General features: G+C 46.1%; 1 protein-coding gene across 1 annotated transcript in view; it reads left to right on the forward strand.

Moving 5' to 3' along the window:
* The first annotated feature begins 18,406 nt into the window (after positions 1-18,406).
* The window catches only part of TEX14 (testis expressed 14, intercellular bridge forming factor), a 91,077-nt gene continuing 89,974 nt past the window's right edge, over positions 18,407-19,509 (forward strand). Inside the window, exon 1 of the mRNA XM_081945381.1 lies at positions 18,407-18,480. Coding sequence (XP_081801507.1) covers positions 18,477-18,480 — 4 coding nt within the window. The 5' untranslated portion in view covers positions 18,407-18,476. The remainder of the gene's footprint in view (positions 18,481-19,509) is intronic.

The raw sequence follows: 19,509 nt of genomic DNA on the forward strand, positions 1-19,509 counted from the left end.
TTTCTCTATGGGGCCTGATATTCCCGTGTAACAATTTCTTCTATGTTTTCAAGAACGTGCCTAGCTTTGAAGCCAAGAATAGAAGATGAGACGAGATAACATTTGCAGCAATGCCATCCCAGTATGAAGGTTCCAATTTGCTAGGCTAGAAAAAACTCATTTCTGTCAGTATACAAGAATACAAGCAGAAGCAAATATAGGTTCATATTGATTCATATACTCCTTCATAACAATGAATGAATTAATAAAATGGTTTTTTAAATCCCCCAAATCGTGGGAAACAGGCATGCCTTTCTAATTGCAACCGACTTCTTCTGCCAGGTGTGCAGAAATCGCAGAGGTTTTTGCAAAAAATGCCTCGCCTGCCACACATTCGTGCAACCCCATTCCGCACGCTTTTCCCGTGCAAACAAAGCCCGAGGTGCAAATATTTGCACGCACCCAACCCGGGGATGCAAATCTTCACACGCATCATTCCGCACGCTTTTCCCGTGCAAACACAACCCAGGGGTGCAAATCTTTGCACGCACCATTCCGCACGCTTTCCCCGTGCAAACACAACCCGGGGGTGCAAATCTTCGCACGCACCCTACGGAGGGAGGGATGCGTGTGGAATCGCACCCCGATTTTGCTCTGCTCCACCCTCCTTCCCGCCTCCCCGGTTGCAAGAAGTTACGCAGCGGGGAAGAGAACGTGGTGACGGCATCCGCCGGCCTCAACTGAAATCCTCGGCAGTTGGGGGGGAAAAAAGCAAAAGTCAGCCGCCGAGGTGCGTGGGGCGACTAAGAAAGGAGGGAGCGGTGCGAATGGAGGTTTTCTTTTTTTGCGGGGAAGGGGGACGAAGCGGAGCAGCGGAGCGGGGCTGGGGGCGCAGAGAGAGATCGGAGATCTGTTTGGGGGTGGAGGGGGGGAAGGAGAGAAAGGGGGGTGACTTTCAGCCCTCGAGGTACCCCCAACATGGAGAAAAAAATCCCGAAATTATGAAGATGGGGAGGGGGCGATAATCCGGAATAAAACTTCCTAAAATTTAGGAACTCCATAGAAAGTTTTTACCTTTCTTCTGATCTGCGCCCTAACTGAGCCTAGAGTCGTTTTGGATGGTGAGATAGGCGGGTGTAAATGTGATTTGATTGATAGACATAGATAGGAGAGACAGGTGAGGATGGAGAGATAGAGATGGAGAGAGATGTGGCTGATAGAAGACAGAGAGGGAGAGATATGATGAATAGATAAGAGATGGAGAAAGGTATGTGGATAGATGAATGGATGGATGGATAGATAAGATAGAGATAGAGAAATGGATAGACATGGATGGAGAGAGAGAGAGATGGTAGGTAGGTCGGTGGATATGGTAGACAGATGAATGGATAGATAAGATACGGAGAAATGGATAGACATGGATGGATGGAGAGAGAGAGATAGTAGGTAGATAGGTGGATATGGCAGACAGATGAATGGATAGATAAGATAGATATGGAGACATGGATGGATGGAAAGAGGGAGAGAAGAGAGAGAGAGATATGATAGGTAGGTAGGTGGATAGGGTAGGCAGATGGATGGATAGATAAGATAGATATGGAGACATGGATGGATGGAGAGAGGGAGAGAAGAGAGAGAGAGATATGGTAGGTAGGTAGGTGGATATGGTAGACAGATGGATGGATGGATAGATAAGATAGATATGGATAGACATGGATGGAGAGAGAGAGAGAGAGAGAGATGGTAGGTAGGTAGGTGGATATGGTAGACAGATGAATGTATGGATGGATAGATAAGATAGATATGGAGACATGGATGGAGAGAGGGAGAGAAGAGAGAGAGATATGGTAGGTAGGTAGGTGGATATGGTAGACAGATGGATGGATGGATAGATAAGATAGATATGGATAGATTGTTTGAATTCCCGCCCCAAGCCCCCTTTTCCCCCTACACGCGTGTTCTAAACACACACACACACCGCGAGAAAAAAACGGGTGTATCCCAACGACACGAGACCCCGGACGCCGGAAACCTCCCCCCTCTTGCTCCCCACCTCAAGGGTCTGATTGGGTGGTCGTGTGCGCAGACACCGATTATATGCGTTCACACGACCCAGAGATCCATCGAAGCTTGCAAAGGGGATGATCTTGGCAAAAGGGGGCGTTTTAATGTCTCTCTCTCTCTCTCTCTCCCCTCCCTCTCCCCCTCCCCCCCAGGGAGCATGGCCCATACCCTTCCTATTCCCTGCCCGGTCAAACTCGGGACGGTGAAAGTCGAGAGTCCCGAAGCTCGTCTGCACGACTACGTCAAGCAAGGCAACTACGTCAAAGTGAAGAAGCTACTCAAGAAAGGTAATGCGAGGTTGGGTGTGAGCAGGAGGGGCGTGCAAAAGGAGAGGCGGGTGTGTTTTGCGCCGTTACTTTGCTTTCATGTTGCAAACTTGCGGGTTAATTGGCCCGGCTGGTCCTGTTTTCTCCCAAAGGCGCTTTTTTCTCTAGCAAAGATTAACAAGAATTGGAAGGGACCTTAGAGGTCATCTAATCCAGGGTACGGCAACCTGCGGCTCTGAAGCCGCATGTGGCTCTTTCATCCCTCTGCTGCGGCTCCGTTGTCGCTCAAAATACGTGTTACAACTGCCAATGTGCAATGCCCACCGGCACGTGATTTATTGAGGTTTTCGACCCATCTTTCCCACCCACCCCCGCTCCGGAGTTCAAAATGTTTTTGTTGCATGCAGAAATAAAAATTTGTTTTCTCGGCAGCAATTCATTGATTTCATAAATGTAACACGCTATAGTTTTTTTATCCTGTTGGAAGAAATGTCCTTCTGGGTTCACTTCCAAGTGGGGGGGAAAGACACTGGAAACACAGAAGCTGCTTGGAAATATGGTTTAATGGTGGACAGGATCACATGGCTTGAACTCCTAGTGGAAGTCCTAGTGGGGAACCACTTAAATCGGAGCCAGCCGTGTGCAGCAGCTGCCAAAAAAGCCCATACAGTTCTAGGCTGCATCAACTGTCCGCTCCTTCCGACAGAAACTGAAAACACACCTGTTCCGACTGGCTGGTTTGGCATAATTTTAACGTCTACCTCCTGGCATACACATTCTTACTGGTTTTTAGAGGGATATTGTTTTAAATTTATCTTGATATTTTAAACTTTTGTATTGATTTATTTATTAGCTGTACAGTTTGGCATATTTTACCCTCCTCTTATACATGTATTTATATAGTTATTTCTACGTTTTAATCTGTTGTATTTTGGTACGGACTGTACACCGCCCCGAGTCCCTTTCGGGAGAGGGGGCGGTATATAAACGCTAATAATAAATAAATAAATAAATAATAAATAAATAAATAAATAACAGGGAGAGAATCAAGATCACGTGAAGGGTTAATACCACTTTATAAGGCCTTGGTAAGGCCACACTTGGAATACTTGCATTCAGTTTTGGTCACCACGATGTAGAAAAGATGTGGAGACTCTAGAAAGAGTGCAGAGAAGAGCAACAAAGAGGATTAGGGGACTGGAGACTAAAACATATGAAGAACGGTTGCAGGAACTGGGTATGTTTAGCTTAAGAGAAAGAAGGACTAGGGGAGACATGATAGCAGTCTTCCAATATCTCAGGGGTTGCCACAAAGAAGAGGGAGTCAAGCTATTCTCCAAGGCACCTGAGGGTAGAACAAGAAGCAATGGGTGGAAACTAACCAAGGAGAGAAGCAACTTAGAACTGAGGAGAAACTTCCTGACCGTTAGAACAATTAATCAGTGGAACAGAAGTTGCCTCCAGAAGGTGTGAATGCCCCAATACTGGAAGTCTTTAAGAAGATGTTGGATAGACATTTGTCTGGAATGGTGAAGGGTTTCCTGCCTAGGCAGGGGGTTGGACTAGAAGACCTCCAAGGTCCCTTCCAACTCTGCTATTGTATTGTATTGTATTATAACTCCTGAACAGAAAAGGGGGAATCAGATGCTTCCAGATGTTGGGTGAAGAAGGAAAAAGAGGCTGAGGTGCTGAAAGTCCCTGGTTTTATGCCCTCTCTGGGCTTTGATCTTGATCTTGTGTTCTGATTGGTTGTCGGACTCCTATGGGGCCATGCAGGGGCAAGTCTCTAGTCTGGGCTTTGAGTCCAGGTTTGGTTGAGCATTGCTTCTTCCCAGATGCCCTGTGGTGAGATGGGGAAAGGGCTAATCCTATCCTGCCTTAATGCCATCACTTTGGAGCCGAAGGGGGATATAGTTGTTATGTAGAATAGACCAGACCATGCCCTTTTAATGGCCCATTGACAAAGGTGGGGGCTATTAAGAGCGAGTCTGTTTCCTGCCTAAAAACATGCTTCTCCATTTTCTGATACAGGGAAATATAATATTCTGCCTTCTTAATATTTCCCGGGAGATTTCATTTCTCTACGAGAGGGGTAGGTTTTTAACTTCCTACCATACATAGCATCAAGGTAAAAACATAATATATGCAGTGCTATCTTCGCTTTAGACGTCAAGAGGGTTTGTGCTGAAGCAGGTGACACGTGAAACGCATTTAGACCCAGGTGCCTCGTTTTGTTGCCATTGTTTTCCTGAGCTTGTGGAAGCGGAAAGGGCTTTGCACGCAGGGTTTGCACGCTTTTTGCGCTGCCCAAACGCCAGGTGGATTTCGGTGCAGCTGGATTCGGGAATTTTTGCGCGGCGCATCGCTTTTCACTTTCCAAAACGGGTGCTTGGATGCAACCTACTGCCCTCCCATCCTTGCCTTTGTCTGGGTCTCCCCCCCCCCCAAATCTGCGGGGGTGTTTTCCTTTATTGTTTGCATTTTGCACGTGTGGTCCCGATTTACGGCGAAGCCTAGAAGAAGGAAAAGGGGGTTGGAAGGATGGTGAAGGAGGTGGAATCCGCAGACTGCAAACCGGGCACTGTCCTGAGCTGAGATTGACAACATCAGGTCACCAGAGAATAGAATGAATAAATGAACTGGAAGGGGGCTTGGGAGGTCGTCTAGTCCAGCCCCCTCCCCCCTCCCCCGCTCAAGCATAAATGATGCACCCCAGGGGTGACGGAATGGAGAGTTGCCATATGTTGACAAGTATCCAGCTATAATGTGGTTTTTTAAATTCCTTTTTAATATGTCTTATTTTGGGGTTCAACTGAGATCAGAAGTTATGAATTGGGTATTTATTTATTTATTTATTTTCAGTATTTCTAGACCGCCCCCTCTCCCCGAAGGGACTGGGTATGAATCCAGGTGCAATAAAAATTAAGAAGGTTGGCTTTCCTGATCCCCAATGCAAATCCCAGAATTGCACCCAAACCTGCCTCTTCTTATTTGCAAAGTTCGCAAAACTTATTTGAATTTAATTTGAAGGCATTCATTGCAAAAGACGCGCGCATGGGAGGGATTGAAGCGAGTTAATGAAGCTCCGCCGCTAGATGAAACCTGATTGGTTGTCCGGTTTCCCCGATGCAAATCTAAAAACCAGGAGGGCTTATGGGCTCGCTCGTTGTTGTTTTTTGCGAAAAACATACGCTCCGGAACAGTATTTTTCAAAATAAATTCCGCCGGGAAGGTTAGAAATTTATTACTGCGGAGGCAACGGAGGACGCGGCGCAGAATTTGTAATTAGGAAGGCGCTCGCTGTGACCTGAAGAGCCGTCGCTGCGGGTGAGGCCGTGGAAGCGCCGGAAAACTCGTTAAGACTATACTTTCAGGGATCATTTCTATAGTATCTAACTAGAGAAATGCACTCGAAAGTGATCAGCTGAGCAAGCCACGAGGAGGAGGCGTAGTGTTCTCTCCTGAGCGCGAAGCCAGCAGGCGGTGCTACTTTCATGTGGCTGCTGCCTGCTATTGATGACCGTTCCGCCTCTTCCTTGTGGAGAGGTTGGAGGGAGAGAACGCAGTCTGAGTGGTTTGCTCGCTTCCCCACCCCCTTTTTAAAAACACAGTGAAATGAAAGAAAAACGTTGTTCTGTGATCATCTCGCGCATGCTTGTTCTGCGTTGGATTTCCGCGGTTGAGTTCCCACGCTCTAAATATTTGTATATTCTGAACGAAAGCACGTGGCGGTTGCCGTTAATGTCCCTTAACGTCATCTGTGCGGGTTGCCATTCTTTTTAAAAGAAATTCCATCATTTTATTTATTGCATTCAACCTGCACACAGACCTTTTGCAATCGTTCAGGAGAAACCCACTTTTTGAACAGGGCTTTTTTTAACGTTTGCCATTTTTAAGAGGCTGGGACTTCCGCATCCGGTAGGCTGATTTAGAGGATTCTGGGAGTTGAAGTCCACAGGTGTTAAAAGTTCTGAAATCCGAGAAACTGTCAACATGTGCTTCCAGGTTCTGTCTTAGCAATTCTTTAGCATGTATCTTCTAGTATAGTATAGCCTTTATTGTCGTTGTACAAAATAAATACAACGAAATTGGTTTTCATGTCTTTTTAGGTACACTGAGAGCATAAGCACCAAAGACAAATTCCTTGTGTGTCCAATCACACTTGGCCAATAAAGCATTCCTTTCCTTTCCTTTATTTTATTTATTTTATTATTTATTATTCTATTTATTATTTTATTATTTATTTATTTTATTTATTTTATTTATTTTATTTATTTTATTGTGTAAATCTGCCCAAACCAGTACATTCATTCAGTGGGAGCAAAGTTTCGTAGGATATCTTTAACCTCTGCAACTTTTAAGATACTGGGACTTCCACTCCCAGAATTCCTCAGCCCCAGGATGCTGAATAGGGGGTTCTGGGAGATGAAGTCCACAGGTGTTAAAAGTTCTGAAATCCAAGAAACTGTTAACAGGTGCTTCCAGGTTCTGCTAATGGGTAGCCCATTCACATATTCGCAGTCCAGGTCATAAGAATTTTAAGAATTCTTAAGAAAGAATTTAAATTTCTACAGAATTTTCTGGGAGGATTATCATTCCTTTTCTCTTTTAGCAGTGCATTAATTCAGTGGAAGCAAAGTTTCACAGGACATTTTGGGAAAGGATATTTTTAACCTCTGCAACTTTTAAGATGTCGGGACTTCCACTCCCAGAATTCTGGGTGCTGACTAGGGGATTCTGGGAGTTGAAGTCCACACATGTTGCTGAGTTTGAGAGATTGTTACATGTGCTCCCAAGTTCTGCTGATGGGTCCCTCATTCAAGCATTCAGTCTAGGTCAGCGGAAAGGCTCAAAATCACCTTCTAGGCAGAACCAGTTCTTTGGAATACAAGTAGTCCTCGACTTATGACAATTCATTTTGTGACTGTTCAAAGTAACAATGGCACTGAAAAAAGTGACTTACGACCGTGTTTCATACTTATAACAATTGCAGCATCCTCATGGTTACATGGCCAGAATTCGGATGCTTGGCCAGTGACTCGTATTTATGACGGTTACAGTATCCCAGGATCATACATACAGGTAGGTAGTCCTGCAGTTAACGACCACAATTGAGGCCAAAAGAATGTATGTTGCGAAGTGAGTGACAAACTTTTGTTAAGCGAGTTTGCCCCATTTGACGACTTTTCTGGCCACCGTTGTTAAGTGAATCATTGCATTTCTTAAGTCAGGAACAGTGTCGTTAAAGTGAATCTGGCTTCCCCATTGACTTTGTGTAACGGAAGGTCTAAAAGGGGGGGAATCACAGGACCCTGGGATACTGTGACCGTCATAAATATGAGTCGGTTGCCAAAGCGTCTGAATTTTGATCAGTCGACTGGGGGGGAGGGGGGGATACTGCAATGGCTGTAAGTTTGAAAGATGGTCGTGAATCACTTTTTTCAGTGCCGTTGTAACTTTGAACGGTCACAAAATGAACTGTTGTAAATCAGCTGTGCTTTTGAAGCTTTTTTTCAGTCCTAATGAAGCACTAATAACGGAGGAACCAGCAATGAGAAAAGCAGGCAAAGCAGGGAAGATGGCATCACCCGTTAGCACCTCATGAGGGCTGAAAAAGAGCTTAGAAAAAGCTACATTCTGAGTACCCAAATTTGCAGCCTCTTTTAAGGGGGGGGGGGAAGTGTGTCTTATACTCAGGAAAAATTCAGTATCTATCTTATCTACCTACTTACCTCCCTACCTCTCCCTATCCCCCCTATCTATCTCCTGTCTGTCTATCTATCATCACTCTCTTTCTTCCTCTATCTCTTCTGCCTGCATGTCAATCTATCTAATCTATCTACTTACCTATCTACCTATCCCCCTGTCTTATCTATCTCTTATCTATCTATCACCTACCTACTTACCTACCTACGTACTTATCTATCCCTATCCCCCCTATCTATCTCTTGTCTGTCTGTCTGTCTGTCTATTAGGCCACACTTGGAATACTGCATTCAGTTCTGGTCGCCACGATGTAAAAAAGATGTGGAGACTCTAGAAAGAGTGCAGAGAAGAGCAACAAAGAGGATTAGGGGACTGGAGTCTAAAACATATGAAGAACGGTTGCAGGAACTAGGTAGGTCTAGTTCAGTGATGGCGAACCCATCTCTTGTGGCACGCAAGCCAAAAAAGGTTCGTCATCGCTGGTCTAGTTTAATGAAAAGAAGGACTAAGGGAGACATGATAGCAGTCTTCCGATATCTCAGGGGTTGCCACAAAGAAGAGGGAGTCAAACTATTCTCCAAGGCACTTAAAGTCAGGACAAGAAGCAATGGGTGGAAACTAATCAAGGAGAGAAGCAACTTAGAACTGAGGAGAAATTTCCTGACAGTGAGAACAATTAACCCGTGGAACAGAAGTTGCCTCCAGATGCTGTGAATGCCCCAACACTGGAAGTCTTTAAGAAGATGTTGGATAGCCATCTGTCTGAAACGGTATAGGGTCTCCTGCCTAGGTAAGGGGTTGGACTAGGAGACCTCCAAGGTCCCTTCCAACTCTACTACTCTACTCTACTCTACTCTATTCTATATACATACCTACATACAAACACACACACACACACCAATGGTGGCCTTCTACTGGTTTGGACTGGTTCGGCAGAAGCGGTAGTGGTTTGGCAGCCTGGGTCACTGGAACCGGCAGCCACCCATGCCTGCCACGCCCACAAACCGGTTCTCCGTCGGCAGCGCCATCTTGTTTTTTTGCTTCTGCGCATGCGCAGAACAATTTTTATTGCACTGCACATGCATACCAGGAGTAGTGATTGCCGGAACCCACCCCTGATATCTATACGACGCTGGCCTGCATTAACCAGAGAAACAGAAGCGGCAAAGTTTGGATCCAAAGCTGGCCTAAAGAGGGATTGGCCTTCGAGACCCCTTTTCTACCCCAAAGCCCTTGCTTTGTTGGTTCGCAAGAGTGGCAGCTCGTCTCGCCTTGATTGATAAGTCTGGGAACTCTTGATTGGATTTGGGGGAGAGATTTCCTGTGTGCTCAGGACCCAGCTTCTTAGCCTGGTTCTATTGACCTCAAAACTTGGCTCTCTTCTTATCTATCTCCATTGTTATCTGTCTCCTAAAGCAGGGGTTTCCAACCGTGGCAACTTTAAGCATTAGGGGGACTTCAACTCCCAGAATTCCACAGCCAGCTTTGCTGGTAGGCAACTTTACTGGCTGTGGGATTCTGGGAGTTGAAGTCTTCCAGGCTCAAAGTTGCCCAGGTTGGAGACCCTTGTGCTAAAGGCGTTCTCTGCCTCTTTGTCCATCCTTCCAATCAGCTTTAGACATGGCAGCTTCAATCTACTATTCTCACAAAACCCTTTTGTGGTGACAGCTGTGTGACGTGCTTTCCTGTCTTTTAAAAATCCTCTGAATTTTGATCACGTGACCCTGGAGGGGAGGGGGATGCTGCAATGGTTGTAAGTTTGAGAGATGGCCATAAGTCGCTTTTTTCCAGTGTGCTTTGAACGGTCACTAAATGAACTGTTGTAAGTCGAGAGCTGCCTCTGTATTTCTGTTGGGCGAAGTCTCCATTAATCAGATCCACTTGTGACATTAAGCTACACCACATGTTTGCAAAGCAGCTGCCTGTTCCCTGATGCAAATCGATGACCAGGGGAATTATGGGTATTGCGCGGATTGCTAACCATATATGCTCCGGAACCGTATTTTTCTACATAAATTCTCTGGGATTTCCGAAATTTATTACTGACTGTAGAGGAAACAGAGGCCGCGAAGCAGAATTTGTGGTTAGGGTGGCGGTCGCTGTGACTTGAAGAGGGGTGGCTGCAGGTGGGGCCGTGGAGGCGCGGCGAGGTCCATTAAGACTATACTTTCAGGGATCATTTCTATAGTATCCAACTAGAGAAATGCACTCGAAAGTGATCAGCTGAGCAAGCCACGAGGAGGAGGCGTAGTGTTCTCTCCTGAGCGCGAAGCCAGCAGGCGGTGCTACTTTCATGTGGCTGCTGCCTGCTATTGATGACCGTTCCGCCTCTTCCTTGTGGAGAGGTTGGAGGGAGAGAACGCAGTCTGAGTGGTTTGCTCGCTTCCCCACCCCTTTTTTAACTGAGTGAAATGAAAGAAAAATGTTGGTCTGCAGTATAGCATGTGAAATAGAGATACAGGTTTTCCTCGACTTACAACAGTTTACTTAGTGACAGTGGCAACTGAAGTCCGTTCCCCATATTTAAGACCTTTGCAGCATTCCCCATCATCATGTGATCAAAATTCAGGTGCTTGGCAACTGGTTCATACTTATGACTGTTGGTTGCAGTGTCCTGAGGATCTTGCGTTCCGCTTTTGCGACCTTCTGACAAGCAAAGGCAATACAGGAGCCAGATTCCACTTAACTACTGAGTTACTAACTTAGCGGACTGCCGTGAATCACTTAAAGGCCGTGGCAAGAAAGGTTGTAAAATGGGGCAAAACTCGCTTAACAAATGTTTCACTTGACAACAGGTAGTCCTAGACTTAGAGCAGTTCGTTTAATGGCCAAAGTTATAACAGCCCCGAAAAAAGCGACTTACAACCGTTTTCCACACATACGACCGTTGCAGAATCCCCATGGTCAAAATTCAGATGCTCGACAACTGACTCATATATATGACGATTGCGGTGTCCTGGGATTGTGTGTTCCTATCTTGCGATCTTCTGAAAAGCAAAGTCAATGAGAAAGCCTGATTCATTTAACAGCCATATTACAAACTTAACTGCAGTGACTCACTTAACAACTGTGGCAAAAAAAGGTCGTAAAATGGGGCAAATCTCACTTAACATATGTCTGACCTAGTACCACACCACACCAGCCTGTGGGGTTGGTTGCACCATGGAAGAATTTCATTTTAGTAGTTGTGTTCACACCACCATATTCATAAACACTAGTTTTTATTTACTACTAGCCGATAACCTGGTGTTGCCCGGGAATTTATTTATAGGGGGAAAATGTCGGGACCAAACGTCATTTTTAATGTTGGATTTTCACCCTTACCAGAGGGAGCCCCCTTGTGGAGTACTGTAAAGCCGTTACCATGGCAACTCCACTGCGCTGCACAGTAGAAGCCATTTTAAGGCACAACAGGCTGCATCTTAACAGAACACATACCCCGAGGGGTGTTAGGGGTGTCTTACCCCCACAGTATTTGTTTCCAGAGAGTAATTCAGCTGTGTACCAAGTTGGGTTGAAATTGCTCGAGGCGTTCCAGAGTTATGCTGGAACATACACACACACACACACACAAACACACAGCCATTTTTATATATATAAGAAAGAAAAAGAATAAGATCTAGCAACAGGTTTAATCCAACAGAAAGGGTATACTTTTTAATTTAGGCAGTGCTCGACTTAACAACCCCAATTGAGCACACAAATTCTGCTGCTAAGCCAGACAGTTGTCCAGTGAGTTTTGTCCCATTTTACGAACTTCCTTGCCACAGTTGTTAAATGAATCACTGCTGTTTTGAAATCAGTTACCCTGTTGTTAAATGAATGTGGCTTCCCCCATTCATTGACTTCACCTATCAGAAGGTCGCAAAAGACGATCACGTCGTGACCCCCCCCACCCCCGGACACTGCAACCGTCATAAGTACGAGTCGTTTGCCAAGCAGCTAAATTTGGATCATGTGACCACAGGGGGGGGGGGCTGCAACGGTCTTAAGTGTGAAAAATGGTCACAGCTCACTTTTTCCAGTGCTGTTGTGGTTTCAAATGGTCACTAAACAAATGGTTGGAAGTCGAGGACTACTTGTAGTATTTGTTAGCTGGAGAAAATAATAGAAGATTCTTGATTTTTTTGCTGCTGTTGTGGCCCAGCAGGATCCGGTTGAGCTGCTGATGGACTCGGATAGCGAGGAACCATATGAGTCTGCCCTGCACGATGTGGAGGACCCTGGGCAGGGTTCAGACTCAGAGCAGGGACCAGAGAGGCTGGTTGGCCACCAGGAGGCGCCTGAGGCATGGAGCAGTGGGGAGGATCAAAGGCAGTTTGTCCCTGATGCTAGATTGAGAAGGGCTGAGAAACGGAAGCAGCAACTCCGTAGGCAGACTCACAGAAGATGGTTAAGCACAGGTGGTTGTGGATTGGCCCCTCCCAAGAGAGATTATAGGTGAGGCGTTGGGAAGGGACATTTGCAGGAAACAACCGTTCGAATTAGTAGTTAAGAAAATCTATCTGTGTATTCTAGCCATGTCTGTTTGTTTGGACTATCTGCGTTGCTTCATTTTGAATTATCTGGGTTGCTGCAGAGCTACTCTATTGAACATGAGTTGTCTGGGCCCTCAGCCAAAGGATTCGTTATCTCAGTGATTAAATAGTGGCAAACAGCCAAGCCTGTGTTCTGGTTTATTCACAGGCATGGGGGGGGGGGGGGGGTGTCAGAACAAGACCCATACATTAAATTCAGCAGGAGTCCAATTTTCAACCATGGCAACTTTAAGATGTGTGGACCTGTTCTGCCTCGAGCATTGTAGCCTTGCTCGGGGCATGCAGTTAACTCCACGCTTAGGAATCTTATTCAGATCAAGTTTATTATCAGGCATTCTTAATAGCAAAACTTACAGTTCAGTGTTAAGATACTTCTGACTTTCCATAATCTGTCCCATCACGTTGTGTAAAAACATGATGATTTCACTCCCATGTTGAGCGGAGATACAAAACACTACTATTCCAGTTCACAAAAGGCATTCAAACTGACCGGTTATAAACTTTGCACGCGGGCAAAATGCCCCAGTGGCCAATCATAAACAGAGATGTGGTCACATGTCATGGAACTACATTTCCCATAAGGCAGCCTCTGCCTACATTTCCCATGAGGTAGTTTCTTAAAGGAGACAGTTCTTAATTCCTAGACTAGCTATAGGCTGCTGGGGCAGCACAGGACCTCAACCCCTTGCTGGCTGGGGAATTCTGGGAATTGAAGTCCACGTGTCTTAAAGTTGTGGAGGTTGAGAGAGTGTGGTAGATGGGCAGCTGTATATTAGTGAATGGTAGAGATGTGGAAGTAATTTGGTATCCTTAAAAACAAATCTCAATGCATCTTTCTTGGAGTCTTAATGGACAACCAGTTAAATATGAGCCAGCTGTGTGTGGCGGCAGCCAAAAAAAGCCAATGCAATCCTAAATTGCATTAATAGAAGGATCCAAGTGTGGTAGATGGGCAGCTGTATATTAGTGAATGGTAGAGATGTGGAAGCATCTTTCTTGGAGTCTTAGTGGACAACCAGTTAAATATGAGCCAGCTGTGTGCGGCGGCAACAAATTTGCAATCCTAAACTGCATTAACAGAGGGATATAGTCAAGATCAAGGGAGGTACGAGTACCACTCTATAAAGCCTTAGTAAGGCCACCCCTAGAGTACGGCATCTAGTTTTGGTCACACACTATAAATAAAGATGTGGAGACTCTAGAAAGAGTGCAGAGAAGAGCAACCAGGATGATGAGGGGACTGGAGACTAAAACATACGATGAACGGTTGCAGGAACTGGGCATGGCTTGTCTAGGGAAGAGAAGGACCAGGGGAGACAGGATAGCACCTTCCAGTATTTGAGGGGCTGCCCCAGAGAGGAAGGGGTCAAGCTATTCTCCAAAGCACCCGAAGGCCAGAAAAGGAAGAATGGATGGAAACTGACCAAGGAGAGATTCAACCTGGAAATGAGGAGGAATTTTCTGACAGCAAGAATGATCAACCCATGGAACAGAAGTTGCCTCCGGAAGTTGTGGGAGTTCCATCACTGGAAGCTTTCAAGAAGAGACTGGACTGCCATCTGTCAGAAATGGTGGGGGGTTGAACTAGATGACCTACAAGGTCCCTTCCTTCTGTTATTTCAATATGAAGAAGCCATAATTAGCCATATCCAAAGTTACATTAAGCTACATGCCATGTCTATAATCCATGACTTAAATGAAGATCAAACCCAATGAGAGTTTTAAGGAATTTGGAAATTAAAGTGTCGTATATTTGCAAAGGGACAGGGTGGCTCGGTGGCTGAGATGCTGAGCTTGTTGATCAGAAGGTCGGCAGTTCAGCGGTTCGAATCCCTAGCGCTGCGTAATGGAGCGAGCTCCCGTTACTTGTCCCAGCTTCTGCCAACCTAGCAGTTCGAAAGCACGTAAAAATGCTAGTAGAAAAATAGGAACCACCTTTGGTGGGAAGGGAAAAGCGTTCCATTCACCTTCAGCATTTAGTCATGCCAACCGGAGACGTCTTCGGACAGCGCTGGCTCTTCGGCTTTGAAACGGAGATGAGCACCGCCCCCTAAAGTCGGGAGCGACTAGCACATACACTATATTGCCAAAAGTATTCGCTCACCTGCCTTTCCTCACATAGGAACTTACTGTAAGTGACATCCCATTCCTAATGCATAGGGTTCAATATGATGTCGGTCCACCCTTGGCAGCTATAACAGCTTCAACTCTTCTGGGAAGGCTGTCCACAAGGTTGAGGAGTGTGTTGATGGGAATTTTGGACCGTTCTTCCAGAAGCCCATTTGTGAGGTCACACACTGATGTTGGACGAGAAGGCCTGGCTCTCAGTCTCCGCTCTAATTCATCCCAAAGGTGGTCTATCGGGTTGAGGTCAGGACTCTGGGCAGGCCAGTCAAGTTCATCCCCACCAGACTCTTGTCATCCATGTCTTTATGGACCTTGCTTTGTGCACTGGTGCACAGTCATGTTGGAAGAGGAAGGGGCCAGCTCCAAACTGTTCCCACAAAGTTGGGAGCATGGAATTGTCCAAACTGTCTTGGTATGCGGAAGCATTCAGAGTTCCTTTCACGGGAACTAAAGGGGCAAGCCCACCTCCTGGAAAACAACCCCACACCATAATCCCCCCTCCACCAAACTTTACACTTGGCACAATGCAGTCAGACAAGTACCGTTCTCCTGGCAACCGCCAAACCCAGACTCGTCCATCCGATTGCCAGATGGAGAAGCGCGATGTGTCACTCCAGAGAACGCGTCTCCACTGCTCGAGACTCCAGTGGCGGCGTGCTTTACACCACTGCATCCAACGCTTTGCATCGCACCTGGTGATGTATGGCTTGGGTGCAGCTACTCGGCCGTGGAAACCCATTCCATGAAGCTCTCTGCGCACTGTTCTTGAGCTAACCTGAAGGCCACGTGAGGTTTGGAGATCTGCAGCGATTGACTCTGCAGAAAGTTGGCGACCTCTTCGCACTATGCGCCTCAGCCTACGTTCCCTCTAAGGTGCGCGGCTGCGCTAGCGCGCAGGTGGCAAGAAAACACCGCGCAGCAGTTTTCAACTGCCGCGCAGTGATTTCTATTGCCACAGGCTTTGGAAGCTGGGGAGGTCCTTTGCAGGCAGCTAGAACGGGCCGCCTGCAAAGGACTTCCCCAGACTTGCTTTGAGGAGCACGGGGCGACTGAGGCTAGTTGTGAAGCCCCAAAGCCCCCACCGCCACCGGAAGAATTGCTGCCACCCCTCCTCCTCTAATAGGCAGCACTGCCGGATTTGCCGCCCGGCGCTGCGGCTGAGATGAAGCCGGCAAAGCTCCAGCCGGCATCTCCGCGCGTGGCAGCGGCGCCTCCCCTCTGCTCGGAGCACCTGAGCTCAGCGCTGGGTTACCCCTGCCTGCCCCCTCCTCCTCCTCCTCCGTGCTTTTGAAGAGCCATGAGGCTGCGGGAGACAGTAGGAAGGTGGGGAGGGAGCAGGGGGGAAAAAAGCCTCATGGTTCTTCAAAAGCACGGAGGAGGAGGAGCGGGCACGGGTTACCCAGCGCTGAGCTCAGGAGCAAATCTGGTGGTGCTGTTGGAGGAGGAGGAGGTAGCAGCAGTTATTCTGCTGGCAACTCGTCGGCAACTTCAGCAGCAGCCCTGCCCACAATGAAGAAAGCAGAGATGGAGCAGATCCACGCAGATGACGTCGCTGCAACATGACTGGAGGAGGAATTCTGGGAGTTGAAGTCCACAAGTGTTAAAGCTGTCAGGTTTGAAGAGCTCTGCATTTTTTTTCTAGGGGTGGAAGGGTCTTGTAACTTGACAGCTTTAAGACTTCCATGCTTCAAATGCCAGAGTTCCTGAGCCAACAGGACTGGAGGAGAAATTCTGGGAGTTGAAGTCCACAAATCTTAAAGCTGTCAGGTTTGAACACCCCTGGGGTTTTTTTTCTAAAGGGTTAGGGGTGCAAGGGTCTTGTAACTTGACAGCTTTAAGAGTTGCGTGCTTCAAATGCCAGAGTTTCTGAGCCAACATTTTGGTTGCTAAGCAGGAGCGTTGTTAAGTGATACTGATATTATATAACACTTTGAATTAAGCGGGTACCTTGAAGAAACATAACTTTGAGTTTCAAATCATACTGATTTCGTTGTTGTCTTAGGTGACATCTGTAAAAAAAAATTCGGGTGCTCAGGCATGAAAATGTGCCTCTCAAACACTATACTTTTCTGCTCACATCGAAAAAAAATTAGAGGGAACATTGGCCTCAGCATCCGCTGACCCCGCTCCGTCAGTCTACGTGGCCTACCACTTCGTGGCTGAGTTGCTGTTGTTCCCAAACACTTCCACGTTCTTATAAGACAGCTGACAGTTGACTGTGGAATATTTAGGAGCGAGGAAATTTCACGACTGGATTTGTTGCACAGGTGGCATCCTATCCCAGTTCCACGCTGGAATTCACTGAGCTCCTGAGAGCGACCCCTTCTTTCACCAATGTTTGCAAAAACAGCCTGCATGCCTAGGGACTTGGTTTTATACACCTGTGGCCAGGGAAGTGATTGGAACACCTGGTGCTGATTATTTGGATGGGTGAGCAAATACTTTTGGCAATATAGCGTATGTGCGAGGGGAACTTTTACCTTTATCTATATTTGCAAAAACAGTTGGATTTGCAATCATAATGTAGTAAGGTAACAGAAATAACCCGGAAAGCATGTACAGAAAAAAATTAATGAACACGCAGGCAGGAGCCATAGCCAGAGAAAATCAGGAAGAGGTTACACTCGGTCACAAAAGAAACATGGGATAATAGGATTAGGAAAAGGGTAACAAAGTTGGGGAAAACCCCGAATCTAGCAATGACCGGTCAGAATAACAAAAACACAAAATCCAATTCTAAGATGACACAAACATTGTGACTATTTGCATAGAGCAGACACCTTTGTATAAACGGCCGAACAGGAAAGCACCCTCCTCCTGTTCTATGATAGGGTTAGCCCAAGGACAAGACACCGGACGAGCGAAATCCGAAGACAGGAGAATCAAGTTCAGAGCAATCATCCAGAATAAAAGAACTTTTGTAAAATCCGAATTTACACAATAGCCTGAAGCAAGAAAAACTGTATAAAAGGGAAAACCAAACTGTAGACGGGGCTGCTGCAGACCCGGGAACGACGGAGCTGTGTCTCATCCTTCCCGTTTTTCTTTCCTCAATAAAAACTCATAACTTCCAGGCAGCTGTCTTCACGAAACTTTCTTTTAGCGTCGCTGGTGACTCCCAGCTGGGAACGGACCGGAAGTCCTTTGCCTTCCAACAATAGGATACACATTGATTTACTTATTAAATTTACATGCAGTCCATCTCACTACCCAAGCAATTAGAATAACAGAGTTGGAAGGGACCTTGGAGGTCTTCTAGTCCAACCCCCTGCCTAGGCAGGAAACCCTACACCACTTCAGACCAATGGCTATCCAACATCTTCTTAAAGACTTCCAGTGTTGGGGCATTCACAACTTCTGGAGGCAAGTAGTTCCACTGATTAATTGTTCTAACTGAATTCTTACAGTATAAAAGCAAATGATAAATATTTTAAAAAAATTTAACACAACTTTGATCAAAATTGTACCATGTTCTCCCGGTTTCCAGCGGTTGGAAGGCTTTGCACAAGTTAAGGAGCATTTATTCCAAAAAACCACGTGCGTGGGACGAATATAAAGCAACTAAAACGTATAAAAGGAAACAGCCACAAGTGCCATCTGAAAGAAATTCTCTTGTCACCTGCAGCCCTTCGGCAGTGAAATAGTTAACAGAGCGCTTTTTCAAGAGGAGTGACGCCTGGCAGGACCCGCCTATTCCGGCCGCTATTGCGTTGAGCCCTCTTGCAAAGAAACTCCTCTAAATGAAGCGTGATTGGTTTGTCCCGTTCCCTGATGCAAATCTAAACCCAGGGGGTTTATGGGTTCGCTCGTTTGGCTGAAAAATATACGCTCTGGGGGGGGAAAAGTTAATCTTGGTTTTTCGAAGTTTATTCCCGGCTGCGGAAGGAACGAAGACCTGAAGGCCGGGTTTATGGTTAGCGCTCGCTGTGACCTGAAGAGCCGTCGCTGCGGGTGAGGCCGTGGAAGCGCCGGAAAACTCGTTAAGACTATACTTTCAGGGATCATTTCTATAGTATCCAACTAGAGAAATGCACTCGAAAGTGATCAGCTGAGCAAGCCACGAGGAGGAGGCGTAGTGTTCTCTCCTGAGCGCGAAGCCAGCAGGCGGTGCTACTTTCATGTGGCTGCTGCCTGCTATTGATGACCGTTCCGCCTCTTCCTTGTGGAGAGGTTGGAGGGAGAGAACGCAGTCTGAGTGGTTTGCTCGCTTCCCCACCCCTTTTTTTAAAACGGTGAAATTAAAGAAAAATGTTGCTCTGAGGTAATCTCTCACATTCTTGTTCTGTGTTGGATTTCCGCGGTTGAGTTCCCACGCTCTAAATATTTGTGTATTCTCAACGAAAACAATTGGCGGTTGCCGTTAATGTCCCTTAACATTATCTGTGCGGGTTGCCATTCTTTTTGAAAGAAATTCCATCATTTTATTTATTGTATTCAACCTGCACACAGACTTTTGCAATCGTTCAGGAGAAACCCACTTTTTGAACAGGTTTTTTTTTTTAACGTTTGCCATTTTTAAGAGGCTGGGACTTCCCCATCCGGTAGGCTGACTTAGAGGATTCTGGGAGTTGAAGTCCACAGGTGTTAAAAGTTCTGAAATCCGAGAAACTGTTAACATGTGCTTCCAGGTTCTGTCTTAGCAATTCTTTAGCATGTATCTTCTAGTATATATAGTATAGTCTTTATTGTCATTGTACGAAATAAATACAACGAAATTGGTTTTCATGTCTTTTTATGTACACTGAGAGCATAAGCACCAGACAAATTCCTTTATTTTATTTATTATTTTATTTATTTTATTTATTTTATTTATTTTATTTATTTTATTT

The sequence above is a fragment of the Natrix helvetica genome, assembly GCF_964273705.1.
Source record: "Natrix helvetica genome assembly, chromosome: 2".
Lineage (NCBI taxonomy): Eukaryota > Metazoa > Chordata > Lepidosauria > Squamata > Natricidae > Natrix > Natrix helvetica.